At 39.2% G+C, this 18,743-nt stretch overlaps 1 protein-coding gene across 10 annotated transcripts in view; it reads left to right on the forward strand.

Annotated features, from left to right (window-relative positions):
• The window catches only part of LOC122563171 (sushi, von Willebrand factor type A, EGF and pentraxin domain-containing protein 1-like), a 123,658-nt gene that overhangs the window by 45,241 nt on the left and 59,674 nt on the right, over positions 1 to 18,743 (forward strand). For 9 of the 10 annotated variants that reach the window (XR_006315504.1, XM_043716673.1, XM_043716665.1 and 6 more), the window contains 10 exons: positions 6,286 to 6,382; positions 6,989 to 7,062; positions 9,213 to 9,309; positions 9,938 to 10,011; positions 11,101 to 11,197; positions 11,589 to 11,662; positions 15,221 to 15,317; positions 15,934 to 16,007; positions 16,690 to 16,786; positions 18,531 to 18,604. Coding sequence is in view for 9 of the 10 variants with exons in the window: in XM_043716673.1 (XP_043572608.1) it covers positions 6,286 to 6,382; positions 6,989 to 7,062; positions 9,213 to 9,309; positions 9,938 to 10,011; positions 11,101 to 11,197; positions 11,589 to 11,662; positions 15,221 to 15,317; positions 15,934 to 16,007; positions 16,690 to 16,786; positions 18,531 to 18,604 (855 nt within the window). In the remaining variant the exon portion in view is untranslated. The remainder of the gene's footprint in view (positions 1 to 6,285; positions 6,383 to 6,988; positions 7,063 to 9,212; positions 9,310 to 9,937; positions 10,012 to 11,100; positions 11,198 to 11,588; positions 11,663 to 15,220; positions 15,318 to 15,933; positions 16,008 to 16,689; positions 16,787 to 18,530; positions 18,605 to 18,743) is intronic. The other variant, XM_043716668.1, reaches the window with a different exon arrangement.

Consider the following 18,743-nt stretch of genomic DNA (forward strand, 5'->3'; position numbering starts at 1 on the left):
TTCTTAACTTTATCAACCTAACAGGGATCTATGTACATGGACAGCAAAATCTCTCTGCTCATCCACACTACCAAAAAACTTACCAGTAGCCCAGTACAGTACTCTGTATTTCTGTTACTCCTTCCAAAGTCAATCACCTCACACTTTTCCACATTAATCTCCATTTGCCACCTCAGCTCAGCGCTGCAGCTTACCTATATTCCTCTGTAACCTGCAACATCTTTCTGCATGGTCCACAACTCCCATCAACCTTAGTGTCATTGGCAAATTTACTAATCCATCCTTCTATGCCCTCATCCAGGTCATTTCTAAAAATGATAAACAGCAGTGGCCCCAAAACAGATTCTTGTGGTACACCACTATTAACTAAATGCCAGGATGACCATTTCCCATCAACCACCACCCTCTATCTTCTTTCAGCTAGCCAATTTCTGATCCAAACTGCTAAATTACCCTCAATCCCATGCCTCCATATTTTCTGCAATAGCCTACCATGAGGAACCTTATCAAATGCTTTACTGAAACCCATATATACCATATCAACCACTTTAGTCTCATCCACCTGTTTGGCCACCTTCTCAAATAACTTAATAAAGTTTGTGAGGTACGACTTACCTTTCAGAAAACTGTGTTGACTATCCGTAGTCAAAGTGTTCCTTTCTGGATGATTATACATCCTATCTCTGATAATCCATTCCAACACTTTACCCACAACCAAAATAAGGCTTATTTATAATTACCAGGGTTGTCTCTACTCCACTTCTTGTATAAGGGGACAACATTTACTGTCCTGTAGACAATGCCAACATAAAGATCAAGGCCAAAGGCTCAGCCATCTCCTCCCTAGCTTCCCAGAGAATCTTAGGATAAATCCCATCCTGCCTAGGGGGCTTATCTATTTTCACACTTTCCACAATTGCTAACACATCCTCCTTATGATTCTCAATTCTGTCTAGTCTAATAGCCTGTATCTCAGTATCCTCCTTGACAAATTTGACTTTTTCCTGTGTGGATACTGATGAAAAATATTCAGTTAGTGCCTCTCCTATCTCCTTGGACTCCACAAACAACTTCCCACTCCTGTCCTTCATTGGTCCTAATTTTACGCTAGTCATTCTTTTATACCTGACATACCTATAGAAAGCTTTAGGGTTGTCCTTGATTGAACTTGCCAAAGACTTCTCATGTCCCTTCTTGACTTTTCTCAGCTCTCTCTTTAGGCTTTTCTTGGCTGACTTGCAACTCTCAAGTGATCCAACTGAGCCTTCATGTCTCATCTTTACATAAGCCTCCTTCTTCTTCTTGACAAGAGATTCAACTTCTCTCTTGATCAACAGGTGCATATTTATCAAGGACATGCAGTGCCTGTTCTTTGAACAAGCTCCACATTTAAATTGTGCCCATCCCCTGCAATTTCCTTCATCATTCTATGCATCTTAAATCTTGCCTAATCACATCACAATTGCCTTTATCCCAGCTATAACTCTTGCCCTGTGGTATATACTTATCCCTTTCCATTGTAACCAATTTGTGGTCACTATCACCAGAGTGCTCACCTACTTCCAAATCTCACACCTGGCTTGGTTCATAACCCAGTACCAAATCCAATGTGGCCTTGCCTCTTGTTGTCTTATTTATATACTGTGTCAGGAAACACTCCTGAACACATTGGACAAAAATTGACCTATCTAAAGTATTCGAACTACAGCATTTCCAGTCAATATTTGGAAAGTTAAAGTCCCCCCATAACAACCATCCTGTTACTTTTGCTCCTATCCAGAATCATCTTTGCAATCCTTTCCTCTGCATCTCTGGAACTTTTTGGAGGCCTATAGAAAACTTCCAACAGGGTGATCTCTCCTTTCCTGTTTCTAACCTCAGCCCATACTACCTCAGTCAACAAGTTCTCATCACATGTCCTTTCTGCCACTGTAATAATGTCACACCTCCCCCTCTTTTACCACTTTCCCTGTTCTTACTGAAACATCTAAACACAGGAACCTGCAATATGTCTCCAAAATGGCCACACATCAAAGTCCCAGGTACCAACCCATGCTGCAAATTCACCCACCTTATTCTGGATGCTCCTGGCATTGAAGTAGACACACTTCAAACCTTCCTGCTTGCCGGTATGCTCTTCCAACCTTGAAACCTTATTTATGACCTCACTACTCTCAACCTCCTGTACACTGGAGATAAAATTCGGGTTGCCATTTCCCTGCTGAATTGGTTTAAAGCCTCCCAAAGAGTATTAGCAAAACTCTCCCCCCTCCAGGATATTGGTACCCCACTGGTTCAGGTGTAGAACATCCTGTTGTAGAGGTCCGACCTACCCCAGAATGAGCCTCAATTATCCAGGTATCCAAATATCTCCTTTTTCCACCATCCCTGTAGCCACATGTTCAACTGCTCTCTCTCCCTATTCCTCACCTTGCTAGCATGTGGCACAGTAACAAATCAGAGATAACAACTCTGTTTGTTCCTGCTCTAAGCTTTCACCCTAACTCCCAGAATTGCTGCCTTACATGCCCATCCCTTTTCCAATCTACATCATTCGTGCCTATGTGCGGCTTCTGCCCATTCCCCTTAATGATCCTGAAAACATGATCCGAGACATCATAAACCTTGGCACCTGGGAGGCAACACCCCAACCATAGAATCTCCTTTTTGTCCCCCTAACCATGAAGTCCCCAATGACTAATGCTCTACTCCTCTCTCCCCTTTCCTTCTGTGCAACAGGGATTGACTCTGTGCCAGAAACCTGTACCCCATGGCTTACCCCTGGTAAGTTCCCCCCCCCCCCCCCACCCCAACAGTATCCAAAATGATATACTTGCTATTGAGGGGAACAGTCACAGGGGATCCCTGCACTGTCTGCCAGTTCCCTTTCTGTCCCCTGACTGTAACCCATCGACCTTCACTCCTGTACCGGAAGTGTGACTGCCTCCCTGTAACTCCTCTCATTACCCCCTCAGCCTCCTGAATCATCTGGAGTTTGTCCAGTTGCAGCTCCATTTCCCTAATGCACTTTCCGAGGAGCTGGAGTTGGATGCACTTCCCACAGATGAAGTCACTGGGAACACTAGTGGTGACCCTTACCTACCACATTCTATAGGAGGAGTATTCTTCTGCCCTAACATCCATTCCCACTGTTCTGCATTCCCAAAGTGCCTATAAAAAAAAAGAAACTAGTCACCGTATCAATCCAGCACACAGAAACATTTTTTGGGGTTAGAGGAGGAGGATGGGTGGGACACACTACTTCAGTTGTATTTTGGGTAAAGAAACCTCCCAAATATATTACTTCACTTACTCAGTGGTCCTGTGTCTGCTCCTGCTCAGCAAGCGCTCTACGTATTCACTTAGTAAGTTTTTAAAGGATTAATTTACCTTCCCGGCCACCCTGGTCCTTGCTTCCATTGTGGTCATGCAAGATTTCTTTGTGACAACATTCTGATATGCTCCTCCTGGAATTCTGATTTCTTGTAATGGGAGGAAACACCTATTCAATGCTTTAATCAATCTTGCATTTTAAAGGAGCACAATGTATGAACTGATCCATTGTGCTCTGTGCAGAGAAATTTACTCATCTGCCCAAGTTCAAATGGTAGTGTTGGAGCAAGGAGATGTGTTTTGATGTCTGATGAGATGCTTTTGAGTTTGTAATGTTATTGGAGTTTGAATTGATGCCAAGTGGTAGAAGATAGAGTAAAAGTTAAGTTGACATTAATGATCCATCATTCCCTAAATCCCTTCTCTTCCTGTTGCATTCTCACTTAACAATGCTTAATGTGTCTGTGCCTGGCAGATTTAGTTGTCGGTACATTGACACTGAGTGAAAGAAATAGATATAGGTAAAATGTCAAGAATGGTGAATGATAGTCAGTCATGGTGGTGTTGAGGCAAAAAAAATGATGCTGTGGAAATGGATATCCATGATCTCTCAGGTGAATAAGAGAGACGTGAGAATCTGCATTATATTTCAAGGAAGAAGACAAAGAAATCAATGAACTGTGAGCCAGTTAGTCTAACATCAGTCATTGGCAAAATGCTGTAACTTATAAGAATTCAGAATTTATGAACTTTTCAGAAAATTTCAATAATGCACTTAGAAAGCTATAATATGATCAAAACAAGTCAACGTAGTAAGTATGTAAGTTAGCTCACTGAGCTGGAAGGCTTGTTTTCAGATGTTTTGTCACCATGACAAGGTAACTCCATCAGTGAGAGTCTCTGGTGAAGTGCTGGTGATATGCCCCACCTCTTTATTTATAAGACTTTGTTTCTTTAGGTGGGTGATGTCATTTCTGGTTCTTTTTTTCAAGGGAAGGTAGATGGGATATTTGGAGAGGCGGGACATACCACCAGCGCTTCGCTGGAAACTCTCACTGATGATGTTACCTAGTCATGGTGACAAAATGTCTGAAAACAAACCTTCCAGCTCATCAAGCTAACTTACATGCTTATCATCAACCTGAGTTACAAATTTTCTCAAAAATCGCTAGGTCAACATGGTTTTACTAAAACGAATTGCTGTTTCACAAATTAATTAGCATTCGTTTGAGGATTAACTATTGGGGTAGGTAGTGGACTGCCAGTCACTGAAGACTATATGGATTTCCAAAAGGAATTTGTTAGCAAGTCAGATGTAAGATTCGTAAGCAAGATAATGATTCATGGAGCTGTTTCTTGCTCAAAAACATTTCTCACTGACGTCAACTGAGGTCCAAGATATTCCGATGGCCTGAAACATTGGAAAAACATGGACTGGAGTTGTGAATCAGAAACATGGGGAGTCCCAGATACTGCTGACTCTGTGGGATTGCACAGAAATTGAATTTTTGATGGGCAAATCTTCTACATCTGGAAACCTCCAAAAGAATGCATTCATGTCAAAGAATTCTGAGATTGCCGTCTTAACTGAACTTATTAACTACCCGGGAGTACTGAGAGGATTACAAACCAAGGCTAAATCCTGGATAAGTATTGATCTAACCCCAAACCTCAACACTGACACCCCAAGCTACACCACTCTGCTCCCCTATGCTGATGCCATAAGGATTCCTGATGGCCACTCACTGACCAGATGTGATTTTTACACCCCCCACTTCAGCCTGACATTGACAGACATGACTGTCTGGAGCCAACACCACCCACACTACTCCCATCGCCTAAACTGGCCTCTTCTGAACATAGTGACCTGAACATTGCCCTCAATTCAAAAGCCCACCTTGCTACCAACCTGAGATTGCCTCCTTACGCTATACCCAAACAAGCAAAACTACTCGCCTGATGCCCCTCAGCAAAGTAGACAAACATCCAAACGAGGCCTGAAACCAACACCCTACATGGGGCCTGACACCCGTGAAAGAGGCATGTTGGTGAGGGAGTGCTGATCACTGTCGAGGTGCTGTGTTAAGTTGGCATTCAGAATGATCTATTAAATAACAGCAGTAGGATGATGAATAGTCACACATAGTGTTCAGATTTACAAAATTAATGGAATACACCATCTACTGTCATGAAAAGGGTGTGTAGAGCAGAGCTTGAGCGTCTTCTAATATTCAGACTTTTTTTAAATGGACTCTTAAATATCTTTCATACTCCATGACTGCTAATCCCAAACACTTAGTTAGGAGATGCATATCTGGCATTGACTAGAATTTAATGGATCCCAACATAGTGTTGAGATGGTTGTCAGCATTATTCCCAAATCTTCTCCAGTGACTTCTCCCTACTCCATACATCTGTGCTTTGTGATCCAGCATAGATCCTCACAGGAGCAGTCATTGCTGCTGGTTGAGTTGCTGGTAATGGAATTCTGCCATCCTCTAATTGTATGGCAGTTCATGGGGAGGGCATTTTCCACAGCTGAAGCTTTGGTTATATGGAAGGCCTAAATTGATCAAGGAGCACTTATATCATATTGGGCCTTCTCCATGGAAGTGATGAGGAATTCACCACTGGTCCAGCATCAGATGTTGAGGGGCCTGTTGATAGAATGAAATCAATCCATTATGTTCTTGAATTGCTGTTGAACATTGTTTTGGTCCATATAGTGTCCAGTTGGTTTGAGAGATTTTAGGTGTAGATAGGGTCATGTAGTTATTCTACTGTAAAATTGGAGAATGAATTTCAATATTAAGAAATCTTGATAATCTGTGCAATTGCGCAGCAGTATATTTCATCTTCATGTTAAAGGTAGGTTAATTACAGTGAAGAAATCTGATTTGGAATTTAGATTCTTCTGAAATTTCTTTCACTTCTTATTTATTTTCTGTATAGCAATAAACTGTGGAAACCCTGGTTCAATTTTGCATGGATATTATAAAGCATCAAAATGGACAGTTGGAAGTAATGTTACATTTTACTGTGACATTGGGTGAGTCTTCAATATATTACTCAATGAATAATTTTAGTGACACACTGTAATATGATAAAGTATGATTAAGACAGTGTTAGATGACCCCATGTTCAATCTATTTGTCATGGAAGCTATTCATATTAATGTTGAGTGAGGCTTCCATTCTAGTGTTCAGCCATGAAGGTGAACAAAACCATCATTGATGATCAAGGTGGGGAATGTTAATTAGTGTTGTAATCAGAATATTAATGCAAAAACAGAACAGTTAAATGTGTTGTTGGTAGGAAGATCCACACGCTGAGATATAAGTCAGATGTCTTTTGGTGCTATTTCTACAATATGTTAAACATTATTTGAGTGCAATATGACTGTGAGTTCTATGTGCCAATGTTTTGTATGTGCACTGTCCTTGTGTAGGTGCATTTCAATCTGAAATGCAACAGCATTTGATTCCTATTTCACTGTTCTACTACTCTACTGCAATGATTGGTTTACTTTTCTTTGTTGACAGTTGAGTACATTTTTTGTTTATGAACCTCAGAACTCCTACATTTTCTGCCCTGTGTCACATTTTCTCAGGTAATTTTCATGTCTGGTAACAGGTGGCTTACCATTCTTTTTTAGATACAAAATTATTGGGAGAGATTATCAGCAATGTATGGTTGATGGTTGGGATGGAGAGGTCCCATCCTGTGAACGTAAGTTTTATCTCTCTATTTTGTAAAGTAATTGAGTTGCATGTCTGAGAAAATGACTGAGCCACTTACACTGAGTCATCATGGCTCATGTCCACATTTTCTGAATTACACTGGTTTGAAATCCTCAGACTTGGAATTCTTTCTTTGAGTTGTAGGGTTATTTTTTGCTTTTTGATTCATATTTTATATGGAAACAAAATTGCAACTGTAATGAGAAATTACCACTTACTAAATCATTCCTACTCCTTTCAGAAGAATACATTTTCTACTTGAGTATCATATTAATTTGGAGCAAAGAACTTTGTTTTGGTGGGTCATAGAGTCATAGAGTCCTACAGCAGAGACAGGCCCTTTGGCCCAAATTGATCCATGCCGACCAAAATGTACGTCCGTGCTAACTCCATTTCCCTTCAGTTGGCCCATATCCTTCTAAACCTTTTCTATCCATTGTTTGTCCAAATGCCTTTTAAATATTGTTAATATACACATCTCAACCACTTCCACTGGCAGTTTATTCCATATGCATACCACCCTCCATGTAAAAAGGATACCCCTCAGGGTTCCTTTTATTCTTTCCCCTCTAACCTTAAACTGATGCCCTCAAGTCTTCAATTCCCCAACCCTGGGAAAAAGACTGACAGCATTAACCCTATCCATGCCTCTCATGACCTTACACACTTCTATAAGATCCCCTCTCATTCTGCTACACTCTAAAGAAATATGTCCCAGCTTGTCCAATCTCTCCTTATAACTCAGACCGTTGAGTCCTGGCATTATCCTTGTATATTTCTTCTGCACTCTTTCCAGTTTAATAACATTCTTTCTATAGTAAGGTGACCAAAACTGAACATAATCCTCCAAGTGCGGCCACACCAATGTCCTGTACAACTGCAACATAACATCCCAAATTCCATACTCCATGTTCTGACTGATGAAGGCCAATGTGTCAAAAGCCTTCTTCACTGCCCTGTTTACCTATGTTCAAAGAACTGTGCACCTTCAGGAGATACTCATCTTAGTTTTGGGATTTAACAATTTTAACCCATGGAAATTAAAGGTTCAACAATGATGCAATGCCTGTTACTCTTTTGTCTGGTAATCAGTCAGATTTGAGGAATGCTTTTGGGCTTCTCTGGGGTTTGCTGTCAGCTGAGTCTGTGGATAGTTGACAGCTGTGTCTAGAGAATGGGGAGAATGCTATCAGCTGGAGCAGAGTCAGTGCTATCAGCCAATCCCAGGGATTCTTAGTGGTGGGACTGGAAGATTTCATTGGTCTGGCGCGAGGAGTGGTGTCTACTGTGGAGTGGTGTGGTGCAAAGCAGAAGGCTATAGGATTGTGGGCATTGAACCATTTGAGAGCAATTATCCCTGGGCCCATCGCAGTCTGAAGAAGAGTCACGGAACCCAAAATATTAACTGATTTCTCTGCACAGATGCTGTCAGGCCTGTTGAGTTTTTCCAGCAATCTCTCATTTTTTTTGTTTCTCATTCGAGGTTTGATATGCCATAGAGATTGAATGGGACATATGTGGCTCTCTCTTGACTCCTGAAGGTAGCTCAGCAAACACTGCAGCCTTGACATAGTGTTCTTTTATTGTGAGCAACTCAGTGCCCAATCATGGGACCCAGCGTAAGGAAGCAGGGTGTGTTGAAAGCTATTTTAATGCCCTTCCTTGTGACTCACTGCACACAATTCTCTGGTGAGTGTCACCAGAGTCCCCCGTTCCACCCCTGTCCACATCACTGATGTCCCACGAGTGAGTGGAGATCCTTTTCTATGTCTTGGAGCATAAATGGAAGCAGCCACCAGTCAGAGATACTGCCAGCAATGGAATGTTGCTTAACAGTGGCTTAAGAAGATGGATATCAATCATATATGATGTTAAATTGCTGCTGAAGATTGGTGCAGGTTCATTCATAGTGCTGTTGCAGACAGACAACCGCTTGTTATTCTGAGGTGTTACAGATCAAGAAAATTGTCTTGATTTTGTATTGCCTTATCTCTGAAAACTGAATTCCAGATTTGGGATAACCTGATACCATTGTCAATTTCATTGTATTATTCATGTTTGTGTTAAATATTTCAATGGAAATTGCTAACAGAGTTCAGAGTTTCGTTTCTAGCTTTTCTTATTGTGTTTCCTGTGTAGCAATAACCTGTGGTAACCCTGGGGAGATTCTGAATGGACATTATAAAACATCAAATGAAACTGATGGAAATAAAGTGTTTTATTATTGTGACTTTGGGTGAGTATTCAGTCAATAAACTACTAAAAGATTCTGGTGAAAGTATTATTTTAATGCTACTAATATGAGAAATTCATACTGACATCTCTTGTGCATATTATTTCTGACAATGGCTGTGCTTGTGAACTGTGATTGAATATTCCAATTTAGTATTAAACTGAGAATTTTTAAAATAATCACTATACTAATTAAAGTCAGCAACTTTAGAGCTTATGTTACAAGAGTAATAGAGTTGGAAATGCTGAATGTTTTATTGATCCCTGGACCCGCAATCTGAGATCAACAGTGGACATCAGAATCTGCTGGTTTCTCAATTGTATATTTTAGGTTGTAAATCAACTCAAAAGTGAGCAAGATGCATCAATATTTCTCTTGTGCACTGTAGTTTGCATGGAGTTTGCTCAGCCCTTTTAATTTTAACACAACGACAATTGTATTTTAACAAAACGACAATGAATATTTGATTCTTCCATTAATCGACAGACCTAGTCCCATTTTTAAAGATATTTTGAAGTTTCTTGCTATTTAAATAGATTTATTTGTCTTTGGACCTTTTAATTTAGTCACTGAATATCGTCCAAGTGAACTCCAGTTTATTGATACTAGTGATTTGCTTCTCTTTTTCTAGATACCAGATAGTGGGTAGAGATTATCGGCAATGTACAGCTGAGGGTTGGGATGGTGATGTCCCATCCTGTGAATGTAGGTTATGTTTCCTTGTTTTGTAAAACAACTAATTTGCTGGTCAGTGCAAAATGATTGATATATGGATTGTTGTGTGGTGTTAGTTGGCATTGAAACTTTCTTCCCTTCAGTAGTCACTTGGACTATATCAAATATCAACTCAAAGCTTTATTCAACATTGCATATTAAGGTACATAGCGTGTGAAATGAGAAATGACCATTCAGCCAATCAAATTTGCTCCTTCTGAAGTCTTCACTCTTTTGCCATAACTCAAATGATGGAACAAGGAGTTGAGCTTTGGTGAGCGATGAGAAGTTACAAGCTGCTGATGTTAGTGGAGCTTAAGCTGACAGGCAATATCATACGAACCTTGGGAAATTCAGGGGAAGCAAGTGGAAGCCAAAGGCAAAGTGTAATCAATTCTCATACTCTGTTTTCTTTTTTTTCCATTCTCATTTAAATATCTTAATGTGACTTTATCCAATTGAATTAGTCACCTTACAACTATTAAAGGGAAAACTGCATTCATTGATGTTTGAGTGAAAATAAGACTTTAATAAGGCAACAAAAATTTTAAAAAGGCATAAGATTTGTTGTTGGTCTACTGAGGGCAGACAGATAATACTGTCAAAGTGAAAATAGTGATCATTGAGATGGATCAGAATCTTTAGAAGATATTTCCTCATTTTTGTCATGTCATGCCCTTAAAATGATGAAAACTATTGAACGAATAATCTTGAATATATTTTGTAACTTTATAGTAATTTTCAGTGACTACTGCTCATAGATACATGTATACTTTGCCTTCTCCATGTTTCCTTGTCTGTCACTATTTAGTTAGTGAAGATTGATACTGATCAATACTCGAGCAATTGAAGCAAAGGGACCTGTTGATCTGAGGTATTGTGGACTCAGCAGAAGTCCTCCAGTTGTGTTCTAATTCTGAAAACTAATGTACTAAATTGGAGAAACTTGGCATTGTGGACAGGTTTTGATGTAATTATTCACCTTCATGCTTAGTATCTGTAAACTGAGATGAAAGAAGCTGTTGGAGATTTTGGAGGTTTGTTACATTTTCATCTGTTCTCATTTTCTTTTGTGTGCAGCAATAACCTGTGGTAACCCTGGTGAGATAGTGAATGGATATTATAATGCACCAAATAAGACAGTTGGAAATAATGTTACTTTTTATTGTGACATTGGGTGAGTATTCAGTATATAAATTATTGGACTGTATTATTTGAATGTTGTGATGAAGATAATTTAGATGTCAATCCATCCCTTGTTCTTCACATATCTGATCATATCCCTTCGTATTATCACAGAATAAGCCTGATTCTTTCATTGCTTGACTGATTTAGTTTTGGAATGAAATTTAAAATGTGATGTGACTTGGAAAATGTTTGAAACCAATGTATAATTTGGTAAAATGTTTGCCATATAACTGCTTGTTTTTTTTTTGTTTTAAACTGTTTCTTGGTACTTTAATAGACATTTCTTCTTTGGATCTTAGAATTCATACCTGTTCAGTACATGGTAATGTTTTGTCAATTATCCTGAAGATATTTAATAACAAGTGATCTTGTTATTCTAGATACACTATGCTGGGAAATGGTTATCGGATATGTACACCCAATGGTTGGGATGGTCAAGTTCCATCCTGTGAATGTAAGTTCTGTTTCATCCTTTATTAAAGTGAATAAATTGATCTTCCCAGTCAAATGTTAGAGCCACTCTCAATATGTTGTTGGAGCTTTGATTCAATTCCATGTTTTCTTCCTTACAATATTTGTCCATTGTGGAGTTTTATCTAGAATACAGAAAACATGAATGTTAAAGAAAACTGAAGTGTGCTTTGAGAAATAGTCATTCATCAAATCAGACTTTTTTGTTACAAAATTGAATTGTTTGCCCTTATGCAAATGTTAGTACAGTATTTAGATTAGATTCCCTACAGTGTGGAAATAGGCCCTTCGGCCCCACAAGTCCACGCTGACCCTCCGAAGAACAACCCACCCAGACCTATTCCCCTGACTGATGCATTTAACAATAGAGGCAATTTAGCATGGCTAATTCACCTAACCTGCACATCTTTGGACTGTGGGAGAATGTGTAAACTCCACACAGACAGTTGCCCAGGGCAGGAATTGAACCTGGGTCCCTAGCACTGTGAGGCAGTAGTGCTAACCACTGTGCCGCAGTAGTGCTAACCACTGTGCCACCGTACCGCCCCAAGATCGAGCAGGATTTTAATGTGGGTTTGTATTTTTAGGAGGACTTTAGAGTAACTGACAAGTACATAATTGAAAATTCAGCAAGTGAAAATGACATAATGGAAAAATGAAGACAATATTAATGGTATATAATTAAATCAGATTCCTTTTCCAATTCCATCTCACGGTCCAATAAGGGGAGGGGGGTGGCCTGATGGTCTTGTTAATCCAGTGACTCAGGTAATGTTCTGGGCACCCATGGCAGATGGTGTAATTTGAACTCAGTAAAATCTGGAAGTAAAAGTATAATGATGACTGTGAATTTATAGTTGATTGTTAGGAAAAACCCATGTGGTTCACTAATGCTCTTTAGGGAAAGAATCTGTTATCCTTACCTAGTCTCACTTACATGTGACTCCAGACCCTCAGCATTGTAGTTGACTCTTAAATGCCATCTGCACAATTAGGGATGGACAACAAGTGCTGGCCTAGCCACTAATGTCCTCCATTCCATGAATAAAAAAAAAGATCAGGACCTGCATCTTATTGGAATTAGTTGTGTTGGTACAGCACATGTTGCTGATTAAGCTTGAGTGAAAATAATAATTTTAGAGGAGGTGACAAAAACAGAGATGGACATTTGTGGTGTTTGTGCTGAGGTGGAGCAAACAATGTTATTGAAGCAAAAATAAGTGGTTTTTGAGATGGCAAAGAAACCTAAAGTCACTCTGGCACTTTAGTGTTCTCTCATTCTGTCTTAGTTAGTAACTGAGGATCAATGATGTGGAGATGCCGATGTTGGACCGGGGTGGACAAAATTAAAAATCACACAACACCAGGTTATAGTCCAACAGGTTTATTTGGAGGTACTAGCTTTTGGAGCTTCGTCAGGTAGCTGTGGAGCAGGATCATAAGACACAGAATTTATAGCAAAAGATTACAGTGTCATGCAACTGAAATGATATATTAAACAAACCTAGATTGCTGTTAAGTCTTTCATCTTTTAGAATGGGTTGCCAGTTTTGGTTAATATTCAAATCCTTGAAATTTCTTTTAAGTCACATTCTCAAGATAACTTAAGATTTTATAAAAAAAAGTAAAACTCAGCTCAGACAATGCATTAAAGATTTGAGGTTGGAGATTGTCTATATCCCAATCCTGAGTCAGACATGTTCTATTTCCAAAGTAGGAATTTATAAAATGTTACATGGATTGTCTGCTTGCAGATTGTGTGTTTTTTGAGCAAAATAGAATGTGCCTAAAAATACAATTCTGAAAATGCAAATTCACCCCATAGACTTACGTGTGTGCGTGCGTGCATGAGAGAGAGAAAGAATGTGAGTGTGGATGAGAGAGCATGTGTTTGCGTGTGTGCATGCTTGGTAGAGTGTGTGAGCGAGTGTGAGGGTGTGTGCATGGGTGAGTGTGTAGGGGGTACGTGTGTGTGTGTGTATACACACCCGACACTCTCACCCATGCACACACCCTCACAGGTTTATCCTCCATCATACTCACACACACACTCTACCAAGCATGCACACATGCAAACACACACTCTGTCAAGCACTCACATGGACAGACTCACATGCACACACTCTCAACCTCTCGTGCACATGCACATACATATAAGTCTATGGGGTGAATTTGCTTTTGCAGAATTGTATTTTCAGATGCATTCTATTTTGCTCAGAAAATACAATCTGCAGGCAGTCAATCCATGTAACATCTTATAAATTCCTACGTTGGAAATAGAACCAATCTGACTCAAGATTGGAATATCGACAAACTCTAACCTCATACTTATAATTCATTGTCTGAGCTGAGTTGTTACTTTTTATTATAAGACCTTAAGTTATTTAGAGATTGTGACTGAAAAGATGTTCTGGGATTTACATATTAATGAACCGAAACCTGCAACCTATTCTAATAGATGAAGACTTAACAGCAATCTAGGTTTGTTTAATATATTGTCTCAGTTGTATTACACTATATCTTTTGCTATAAATTCTGTCTTATGATCCTGCTCCATAGCTACCTGATGAAGGAACAGTGCTCCAAAAGCTAGTACTTCCAAATAAACATGTTGGACTATAACCTGGTTGTTGTGTGATTTTTCACTGAGGATCAGGTGTGATTTGCTTCCATTCTGTTTTGGTTGGTATGAAATTGCTATTAAATCCATTGTGTGATTTTGTGAACTCTGCCACATTTCGAGTAAGTGGTGCTTGGACGGTCAGGTAAATGAGTTATTGGGAGAATTGTGTACTTTCGCTGAGACCTCAACATCACTTGTGTGTGTCCCTGACAAACTTTCTACATTCAATGTTTACCCAAATGAATCTTCTCCATATGTTGAGTTACAAGTCAGGTACACCCAAGTTGACAGGTAATGGTTAAAAGCAAATTACTGCGGATGCTGGCATCTGAAACCAAAAGAGAAAATGCTGGAAAATCTCAGCAGGTCTGGCAGCATCTGTAAGGAGAGAAAAGAGCTGATGTTTCGAGTCTAACAAAGCTTTGACAAAGGGTCAGTTAGACTCGAAACGTCAGCTCTTTTCTCTCCTTACAGATGCTGCCAGACCTGCTGAGATTTTCCAGCATTTTCTCTTTTGGTGACGGGTAATGTTGATCTTTTCTGAGATGCTTTGAGGTCAATCTTAAAACCATATTTGTTATCCACCTGAGAGGCTCCTGTCATGAATGATTTCCAACCAGAGCAGTTGCTTCAGCAGTTTGGTATAACAATGACATGTCCTGCCCAGAAATTGTGAGATTATCAAATTGATACTGGGAAAGTTCTAACTCCCACAGAGTAAGTTATTGCAGTCTACCAACCATTTAAAAAAAAAATGGAAATTGGATTCCAAAATTCAAATAATTTGCTACATTAAGTAATTGTGACACTGCATAGTGTCTTTCATGTTAAAAAATGTAATTGCAATGACAGAACTGTGTTGAAGATGTTGGGTGTTTTGTGATATTTCTACCTTTTCCCTTTTCGATTTCTGTGTAGTAATAAACTGTGGTAACCCTGGCGAAATTCCAAATGGATATTATGTAGCCTCAAATGATACAGTTGGAAATAAAGTGACCTTTTATTGTGACATTGGGTGAGTATTTGCTCTGTGAATGGATGAATAATTTTGTTGGAAGGTTGCTATCATAATCTATAATCACATGATTATTTGAGATCATATTATTTTTCATTTGCATTTCTGATAAACATTTTCCATGTCAATATGAGTCAGGCTTGTAATTCAATGCTGAATAGGGAATCTGATTTTTAAAAAAGTCTTTATCCACAGCAGATCAAGGAAGTTACTTCATGGGTTTGGAATATGTATAGATAGATAGACATGTTAAATTTGTTGGTGATGCTTAGACCCAAACACTCCAATCAACACTGGATAGCTTTAATTGCTGTGTTCCTCAACAATCATTATTTCCATGGTGAGCTGGTATATCTGTTCCTCCTGTAATTTGTATTTATAAGAAGTCCAATCGACATCATGTTTAACTACAGTGCAATACCATTTGATTACAAATTCATTTTTTTCGTCAGCTATTCCCACATTCCCGTTTACTGCCTAACATTTGTTGTTAGGTGAATACAAGGTTACTCTCTGGACCTTTAATGTTCTTATCTGATCTGCAAATTGTATAACTTACCAAACTAGCATTCATTCATTAATACAAATGGATTGATTTGCTTCTCTATTTTTGTAGGTACAAGATGGTGGGCAGAGATTATCGACAATGTACAGCTGAAGGATGGGTTGGGGATGTTCCATCCTGCGAACGTAGGTTTGATTTCCCTGTTTTGTAAAGTGATGTTCTTGTCTGTATCAATTGATTCAGCTGCTTTCAATGAATTGTCCTGTAACGTTGGTTGACATCCATGTTTCCTTCACTGAGGCATTTTTCTGTCCTTTCTCTTGCACTTCCAGTGACCATATCTTCTGTGCTTGCAATGCCACATATATGCCTTTCCTGGGACTTTGAGCAATAAAATCAGCAGTCACTGTTCACATTGCCATCAGGTGCTGGTAGTGTAGCCAGCCATGGAGAGCCACCTCTGGCTTTGATAGCATGAAAGGCCTCTGTTGGCCAGCTAATTGCCTAAGGGCCCTTAAATCAAAATGCACTTTCTACATATGGAGGTGACGTGGGATTCCCACTGGATCATCTGCTGATGTTTAGGACCTTGGTCCTAGGACTAAATCTGGCCATGTCGTTTTTGGATTTCTTGTCATGATTCTTGATGTTCAATACAGAAACCAGATTCAGTAAAATATTGGGATTTAGAGAAATTCTTGCATTTCAAATGCCATAGTTTAGAAAAATGCATTCCAAGTTTACAGAAACCTGTCATTCTCTGCAATTATGTACAATTATATCTTCATGATAAATATCTGTGAATGATGGTGAAATAATGTTTAGAGGTTTTGGGTTCTACTGTTTCATTTTTTGTTTCCTTTATAGCAATAAACTGTGGTAACCCTGGTTCACTTCCAAATGGATATTATAAAGCAACAAATTGGACAACTGGCAGTAATATTATCTTTTATTGTGATATTGGGTGAGTATTCAGAACATAAATAATGGAGTAATTTTTAATTATTGACATTACTTTAACGTTGCAATTTAGACAATTTCAAATGATCACACCATCATTTTTTTTTGATGAAATCTTTTCTTACTAACAATGAGGCAGTCTTTCATTTTAGTATTTAGCCAACAACTTAAACAAAATCCGCTACACAAATCAAGGCTTGAGACAGTGAAGTATAATAGGAATATTAGTGTAATAATGGAACAGTTGTAGTCATAGAAGTACAGAACAGAAACAGACACTTATGTCCAACTCATCCATGCCGACCAGATATCCTAACCTAATCTAGTCCCATTTGCCCGCACTTGGTCCATATCCCTCTAAACCCTTCCTATTCATAAACCCTTCCAGATGCCTTTTGAATGTTGTAATGGTACCAGCCTCCATCACTTCCTCTGGCAGATCATTCTATACACGCACCACCCTCTGTGTGAAAAGGTTGCCCCTTAGGTCCTTTTTAAATTTTTCCCCTCTTAACCTAAACCTATATCCTCTCCTTCTCGACTTTCCCATCCCAGGGAAAAAAAGCCTTGTCTCTTTACCCTATCCATGCCCCTCATGAATTTATAAACCTCTATAAGATCACCCTTAAGCCTCTGATGCTCCAGGGAAAACAGCCCCAGCCTGTTCAGCCTCTCCCTATCGCTCAATTCCTGCGATCCTGGCAACATCTTTGTAAATCTTTTCTGAATCCTTTCAAGTTTCACAACATCCTTCTGATAGGAGAGAGACTAGAATTATGCACAATATTCCAAAAGTGGCCTAACCAATTTCCTGTACAGCTGCAACATGTCCTCCCAATTCCTGTACTCAAGCTCTGACCAACAAAGGAAAGCATACCAAATGCTTTCTTCATTATCTACCTGCGATTCCACTTCCAAGGAACTATGAACCTGCATCCAAGGTGCCTTTATTCAGCAACACTTCCCAGGACCTTTACCATTAAGTGTATAAGTCCTACTCTGATTTGTCTTTCCAAAATGTAGCACGCTATACTTCTCTAGATGAAATTCCATCTACCACTCCTCAGTCCATTGGCCCATCTGATTAAGATCCCATTGTACTCTGAGGTAACTTTTTTTGCTTTCCATTACACCTCCAATTTTAGTGTCATCTGCAAACTTAATAACTTTACCTCCTATGCTTACATCCAAATCATTTATATAAATGTCAAAAAAGCAGTAGACCCAGCACCAATGCTTGTGGCACACCATTAGTCACAGGCTTCCAGGCTGAAAGACAACCCTCCATCACCAGCTTCTGTCTTCTACCTTTGAGCAGTTCTGTATTCCATGAGATCTAACCTTGCTAACCAGTCTACCATGAAGAACCTTGTCAAATGCCTTAGTGAAGTCCATGTAGATTATGTCCACCATTCATTTGACAAATTCATAATCTGAGATCAAACATTGTGTTCATGTCTGCTGGATATTCAAAAGTTTTAAATTATATCAGGCATCAGTTCAAAAGTGAACTTTATTCTCCAATGTTTCTCCTGTGACCTGTACTTGATACTGTGACCAATGCGCAATTTTAGTTGAAGCATTTCATTCATTTTGAATGTTCTGCAATTTTATATTATTTTAAATAAATAGCTTGTTTAGTAAGTTTTGCACTGTGAAACTTAGACTTGTTATCTTGTCAATGCACCCGAACCCTTCTTCAGTTGAACCTTCCTGTCTGATAACAAATTGCTGTATTTCTGTTGTAGTTACAAAATTATGGGCAGAGCTTATCGACAATGTACAGCTGAGGGTTGGGATGGTGAGGTTCCATCATGTGAACGTAAGTTATATTTCCCTGTTTTGTAATGTAACTGAGCTGCATGTTTGTACAAATTGATTGAGACACTTCCTTACTATGCTGCACAGCCAGTTTTGGATCCAACAGAGATCCCTGGATTGGGCCTTGGAGTATTAATAAC

Source organism: Chiloscyllium plagiosum, chromosome 26 (assembly GCF_004010195.1).
Source record: "Chiloscyllium plagiosum isolate BGI_BamShark_2017 chromosome 26, ASM401019v2, whole genome shotgun sequence".
NCBI lineage: Eukaryota > Metazoa > Chordata > Chondrichthyes > Orectolobiformes > Hemiscylliidae > Chiloscyllium > Chiloscyllium plagiosum.